At 51.7% G+C, this 7,167-nt stretch overlaps 1 protein-coding gene across 1 annotated transcript; it reads left to right on the plus strand.

Moving 5' to 3' along the window:
- Positions 1–4,850: 4,850 nt before the first annotated feature.
- Positions 4,851–6,827, plus strand: LOC134362716 (melanoma inhibitory activity protein 2-like; the record flags this gene model as incomplete). The annotated part of the gene is made up of 1 exon (XM_063077927.1): positions 4,851–6,827. A coding segment is annotated over one exon (1,977 nt), but the record flags the coding sequence as incomplete, so codon positions are not given.
- Between the last annotated feature and the right edge of the window lie 340 nt (positions 6,828–7,167).

Below are 7,167 nucleotides of genomic sequence, written 5' to 3' on the forward strand. Positions count from 1 at the left end.
GACATTCTGTTTTCTACTATTCTTGGAGTTTCAGGTCCTCAAAGGAGCACAAAAATATTTTGCCAAACCACAGTTCTAATTTGTGATGTTTAAGATGTGGCTTTTGTATTTGCAAACTCGAATTGTTGTGCCAGACGCTCCAGCCTTGCCACCCAGCAAAAGGCCCCATGGAAGATTCTGCCAAAGAAATGCCAGATGGGCCAAGGCATCCAAGGTCTCAGGTGACTGGCCAGGGCAGCTCCAGTTGGCCGAGTTGTGCTAAGAGAGGGTTGCCTGGTGGGCGAGAGCCTGCCCATGCTACCCGAAGGGACAAGCAGTGTGAGTTAACATTTATTTATCGAGCTATGAGTATCAACGGGGAAGCGTGTTATACGCTTTACAAGGATCAACCAAGAGACAGGACTTGTTGCTTATCTACCTGAGGGCTGAGAAACTAGGATGCAGAGACTGGATGTGGGCTGCATAGCAAAGGCAATACTTACCCAAAGGAGTCAACGTATGATGGTGGCATTTCAGGACATAACTGAGTTCTCTGGAGTCAGCCTGAGGCCCTGCTCTGGGTGGTGGTGGCCAGTGTCCCTCCCCACCCTCTGGGCCTCCCATCTTACCTCCTAGCACCTTGTCTCTCTGAGCCTAAATGCCAGGGACCAAACCAGGAGGCTGGCAGCCAGCCTGGTCCACACCATGGGCCCCTCCTCCATGGTCCCAAATCCTTCCTTGCACTTTCTGGACAAAGCATGGAGCAGTTAGCTTCCAACCCTCGTACAAACACTGATGATCACAGCCCCATGTGGGGAGGGAGGCCGGTGTGTGCCGTGAGATGACCCCGCCCAGCCCCTGACCCCTGCCCACATTGATGCCGCATTTAGAGAAGAGATGGCCTGACCCCTCACCCACACCAAGGGTACCAAGGAGTCAAGTGTTGAGGTTAGAGGCGGGGATATCAGGGAGGTGAGCTGAGACCAGAGGGTGAGGTGAGATGCCCTCGTTCACATCAAGCCAGAGGAAGAGGGCTTTAAAGAGAGCTTTAGGCTTTGAGGTGTCCTCCGCAGGTGGAGAAATCCAGTGGACTGATGCCTCACCCCCACCCCCACCCCAAAGTCTAGAGGGCAAGAGACAGGCTGGCTGCTTTGATGGCGGAGCTGAGGAGAGGGCCGACGGCCCAGGTGAGGGCCTCGTGTGAGAGAGTCGGCGTGGAATCTCACAGGCCCAGTCCCAGGAGGCAGCCTGGGCAGTGAACAGATGCAGGCCAAGAGAAGGTGGGGCTGCCGCTACCCGTCAGGGGCTCCTTGGTTCTCTGAGGCCCACACAAAATATTCTAGTCAGGGGGACAGTGGGGACCATGTCCGGGCTCTGAAGACCCTTGGAGATGCCGATGAGAGAAAGAGGCGTAGCTTTCAACCTCCGCCAAGCCCAGAGCACAGTTCAGCTGGAGGCTGACCACGCCTGCTGCCCGGCCGAGGCTTCCCACCCCACCAGGCCGGGGCAGCAGGAGCGGCCTCCACTTCAAAGCAGGGGACTTGACGATGACGTCAGGCCCTTTTTATTGTTGGGCCTGGACGTGAGCCGAGCGGTGCTGTGTGACGTGAAGTGGTGGAGACCACGGGTATTTCCCTACCAAGAAGCAGCCTGGTCCTGTCAGGTTTCCATCTGGCCGTGGGAGGACTGGCCAGCAGAAGAGGTTTCAAGGGCCAGAGGTGGACACAAATAAAGCTGCTTTAAGTGGTTTCCAGTTCCACAGCTGTGCTGGCTCAGTGTCCTGGTGACATCCCTGAGTTCTGTGGCATCCAGAGGAGGGCTTTGGGGGGGGCAACAGGTGTTTATTGACCTTCTTTAAAGAGCGGGCACCACGTGCATGGTGAGACGCACCCCCCTCCCAGAGGGGCCTTGGTCTCAGGCAGGGGCTCTTGGTGGGGCAGGGCCCAAACCCCGAGGGGGAATTTCTCTGTCTCTGCCCCTCAGCCAGGCCCAACAGTAGAAAGGGCCTGAGGGAAAGGTACGGAAGAGCTCCACCTGCCGGCTTGGGGTCCTGGGGAGGAGGGATTGAACTTGGGCCTGGAGTGGAGGGGGTCATGAGGAAGGTCCAGGAGACCCCAAGACTTGTGGGTGGGGCTTGCCAAGCCCCTCTCCTGCCTGGGATGAGAGTATAAGACCCTGGTCAGCTAACGCGTCTCATCACCGCCGCCTCCAGTGTGAAGTGCTCAGTAACTGCAACATAAGGAAACGCAGCCTTCATCCAGACTTGAAACGATTCCTTCCCTTTCCACTTCCAAACTGCCCTGCCCTCGGGCTCCTGCCACCGTGGGAGGAAAAGCACAGTTCCAACCCATCAGGCTCAAGCTCGTAGCTAACAGGGCAGGCACTCCTGCAGCCTTCCGCCCCTTTTCTGGGTCTGATAGCTGCCAGAGACTCTTGCAAAACTGACTCTCTCTTGGGGAGTTTGCTAATGGCCACGTGCCCACAGCACGGCCACCGCTGAGGCCCATGCAAGGAGCCTACTCAGGCGTCCTCGGTCCCCATTCCCTCCTGCCTGGGAAAGGACCCAGTGGCAGAGGGGGGTCATGGCAGGGGGCAGGAACATTCACATCTGTGTTGCATGAGGGGAACCCTCCAGGTTGGCTGCTGCAGTGGGAGGTTCCCAAGGCCCCGGGGCCTGGGGGGCCCAGTGGGCAGGGCAGTCGTCCTGACCTGTTTGGTTGCACAGCTTGTTAACTTCGAAGAAAGCACCTCTGAGCAGTGGGAGGGTGACTCACCAGAGGGCAGCACTGGTTTGGGGGTGGGCTTCTCTGGTCCTACCTTTTCAGTTCACACAGTAAGGAAGGCCAGGCCTGTCCTGGGCAGTGTGATCAGCAAGTCTCCAAGCTGACGTATGAAACATGGGTGTGTCATCGGTTGGGGTGCATCTTGACCGCCATGCTCGCTTTGGGATGAAAGGAACAGGCTTTATGTCCCGGCTTTGTCACTTTCTAGCCTGTGACTTGGGCAAACCCTTTTACTTTTCTGGGTCTCACTGTCATCATCCATAGAGTGAGATAAAGACACCTTCCTCCCAAGTCCACCGTGAAGACTCAAAACGCTCAGCGCGTCCCCGCTCCTGGAAGTGTGCTGGGAGCCAAAGGAGCAGGGCTGTCCTGGCCTTGAAAGGCCGAGGGGCTCCTGGGGAGCTGTGCCCTGACCTGAGGCTTGCCCCCCCTTTCCCCAGGGGGCAGGGTGGGCTGGGAGCTTGGGCCAGACACCTGGGCAGCTGCCTCCCCTCTGGAACAGTCCTCATTTTATTCCCCTGGGGTCCTGAAAGTTGGAACTAACTGGCTGGCTAAAAAAACAAAAAAGAAAAGGCAAAGGGCGAGCAAGCGCTTTGTGCGTGCTGCAAGGCAGGGTGTGTCTCAGGGATCTGTTTCCATGGGAACCAGCGGCACAGGCTGGCTCCTATGGGCACCAAAAAGAGAAACTTGGCAGAGGTTTCAGGCACCTGAAGTGGGATTCATGCCAGGGATACAAGGATGGTTCAACATATGAAAGTCAATAAAGGTGATACAATAAATGTAACGGTCATGTGGCCAGTATGAATCTGGCCATCACAGCTTGGGTATGAACGGTGACAATCAGCCTTGCATCCCGTGAATATTCATAACCAATAAAACTGGGGGGAAAAAAGAATAAATGGGTACAGGAGATCTTATTGGTGTGGTGAAAATGTTCTAAAACTGATTTGTGGTGATGGCTGCACAACTTGATGAACTTACTAGAACTCATTGAATTGCATACCTGAAATGGGTGGATTACAAGGTATATAAAATATTCCTCAATAAAGTGTTTTTTAAACAAAGAGCATTTCACTGACATCCAGCAGATCCCGAAATACAACACACTTCTGCCACTAAATAGCTAAACAGCCCTGGACAAGTAGTGCACTTACTGTAGACCTTTGCTTCATTACCTATAAAGAAAGCGTTGGGCCAGCTGAAGCCCAGAGTGTCTCAGGCCTCTTCCCATTGCCACATTCTACGGCTATTTTGGCAAAGTTAGTCCAAAGAAAACACTTTTGTTCCTTGGCAGATATCTAAGGAAGGATGCTCCTCTGAAAGAAATTAAAATCGCAAAATTTCCTTTAAAAAATTGCCAAAGGAAAAGTTGATCTCCTAGAAGTAGCAGAATAGTGGTCACTAGAGGCTGGGAAGGGTAGGGCGAGGAGGGGAAAGGCAGAGGTTACAGATACAAAGTTGCAGCTGGACAGGAGGAACTATTTGTACTGATCTACAGCTTTGTAAGGTGGCTAGAGTCAGCACGCATTTATTAGATAATTTCAAATAGCTAAAAGAGAGGATTTTGAATTTTCCCAGCACAAAGAAATGACAAATATTTGAGTGATGAGTATGCTGATTACCCAGATTTCATCATTATAAACATGGATTCAAATCCAGCGGTGGCCCGGCCAAAACCAAGCCGAGGTGGGGGTGGCTAGGACAGCGTGTGTCACAGGCTCGCGCGGGGCAGGCTCCGGAACCGCGTGGCGGAAGTGACGTCACAAAGGGGCCTGGTTACCATGGTGCGCGTGGGGGACGCCTGAGGCCGGTGGGCGCCAGTGCTCCCCGGCTCCCCTCAAGGCCGGCTGCGCTGTGTCTGCTGCTGTCGCCGGGGCCGGTTCGCGTTCCCGACAGAACGCAGAGCTGTCTCAGCTGCTGGTGGTGGCCCGGCCAGGCCGTGGCTACTGTGGCCACAGCCGGAGCAGCCTCGGGGGCGCCATGGAGGTGCCCGGGGCTGCCCCTCAGCCGTACTTGGGGCTGGTCCTGGGAAAGCTGTGCAGGACTGTGGCAGCATTGCCTGAAGACCTGAGACCGGGCCCTGGTTTTCCGTGGGAACTGGTGACATGTGCGGCTCTTACTGGATTTTTGATTCTCTTGTTTTTGTGGAGAAGTGTTCGATCGGTGAGAAGCCGGCTTTATGTAAGAAGAGAGAAAAAGCTTGCTGAAAAGCTTTCTGGACTAATTGAAGAAAAATGTAAACTACTTGACAAACTTTGCGTTGTTCAAGAGGAGTATGAAGGCTTGGAGTCAGCTGTGAAGGATGCCAGCTTTGAGAAGGGGTCAACAGAAGCACAAAGCTTGGAGGCAACCTATGAAAAGCTGAGCAGCTCCAAATCTAAACTTGAGGATGAAATAGTCTTTCTAGCAAAAGAATTAAAGGAACAGAAATCTAAACATTGTGAGCAAGATGAATTGATGGCGGATATTTCAAAAAGGATACAGTCCCTAGAAGATGAATCGAAATCCATCCAGTCACAAGTAGCTGAAGCCAAACTAATCTGCAAAATATTTCAAATGAATGAAGAACGTCTGAAGGTGGCAATAAAAGACGCCTTGAATGAAAATTCCCAACTTCAGGAAAGCCAGAAACAGCTTTTACAAGAAGCGGAAGTATTGAAAGAACAAGTGAGTGAACTTAATAAACAGAAAATAATATTTGAAAACTCCAAAGTCCAGGCAGAACGAGTTCTGAGTGATAAAGAAAATCACATCAAGTCTCTGGCTGAACGCTTGCTCAAGATGACAGACTGGGCTGCTGTGCTTGGAGAAGACATGATGGCTGATGACTTGGAATTGCAGATGAAGAGTGAATCACAAAAGGGTGCTCGCTTAGATGATCTGCCAAAAGGAGCTTTGAAGAAACTGATTCACACTGCTAAGTTAAATGCTTCTTTCAAAACCCTAGAAGGAGAAAGAAACCAAATTTACACTGAGTTGTCTGAAGTAGATAAAACAAAGGAAGAGCTTATAGAGCATATTACAAATCTCCAGACTGAACAAGCATCTTTACAGTCAGAAAACACACAGTTGGAAAGTGAAAATCAGAAGCTTCGGCAGAAACTTAAAGGAATGACTGAACTGTATCAAGAAAATGGAATGAAACTCCACAGGAAGTTAATAGCAGAGGAAAAGGACCGGTTAGAGAAGGAGGAGAAACTTTCCAAAGTAGAAGAGAAGATGAGCCATGCAGCTGAGGAACTGGAGACCTACAGAAGGAGAGCCAGAGATGCAGAAGAAGAATTGGAGAGAAGCGTTCGTTCTTATCAAGGGCAGATGACTTCCTATGAGAAAGAAGCGCATGGCAGCTGGGTGGCAGCTGAGACTGCTGAAAGACACCTCAGGTATTTAAGGAAAGTAAATGTTTCCAAGAGACAAAAATTAGCTGAAAAAGAGTTTAAATTTGAACTTTTCAAAAAAGATCCATATGTAGTTGATGTTCCAAAGACAGCATTTGGCGGAGAGCATTCCCCATGTGGTGCCTCACCAGTGGGTCGACCTTCATCCGAAACGAGAGCTTTTCTCTCTCCACTCAGACTCGCACCTTTGACTCCAGGGCGAGGAGGAGGAAGAGGCTCAAGAGGCCCAGAGAATACTCTGGATCACCAGATGACCAATGAAAGAGGAGAATCGGGCTGTGATAGGTTAACCGATTCTCATGGAGCACCATCTGGGTACCTGTCACCTCCGTGGGAACAGCACCGGAGGATGAGGATCCCTCCACCAGGCCACCCATGTTCTGATCCAGCTCTTCTTCCACGAAGGCAAGACGGATTTGATTCTAATCCTGGTGGACCGTCTGGCCCAGCAGAACTCAGAAGTTTTAACCTGGCTTCTTTGGATAAAGTGGATGGGCCAAAGCCCTCACAAACGGAATCCAGCAGAAATGATACCAAAGACGACCTTGGTAATGTAAATGTGCCTCATTCATCTGTGCCTGCTGAAAGGGAAGCGTGTGGCCCTGGCTTTGCTCCTCCACCTTTTCCTGCAATCAGAGGTCCATTGTTTCCAGTGGATAGTAGGGGTCCATTCATGAGAAGAGAACGTCCTTTTCCTCCACCTCCTCCAGGAAGCATGTATGGAGCTCCTCAAAATTATTATCTCCCAAGGGATTTCCCTGTGCAGCCACCACCTCCATCTGGGTTCCTGTCACCTCCGTGGGAACAACACCGAAGGATGATGATTCCCCCACCAGGCCACCCATGTTCTGATCCAGCTCTTCTTCCACAAAGGCAAGACGGATTTGATCCTGATCCTGGTGGACCGTCTGGCCCAGCAGAGCTCAGAAGTTTTAACCTGGCTTCTTTGGATAAAGTGGATGGGCCAAAGCCCTCACAAACGGAATCCAGCAGAAATGATACCAAAG

Source organism: Cynocephalus volans, chromosome 14 (genome assembly GCF_027409185.1).
Source record: "Cynocephalus volans isolate mCynVol1 chromosome 14, mCynVol1.pri, whole genome shotgun sequence".
NCBI lineage: Eukaryota > Metazoa > Chordata > Mammalia > Dermoptera > Cynocephalidae > Cynocephalus > Cynocephalus volans.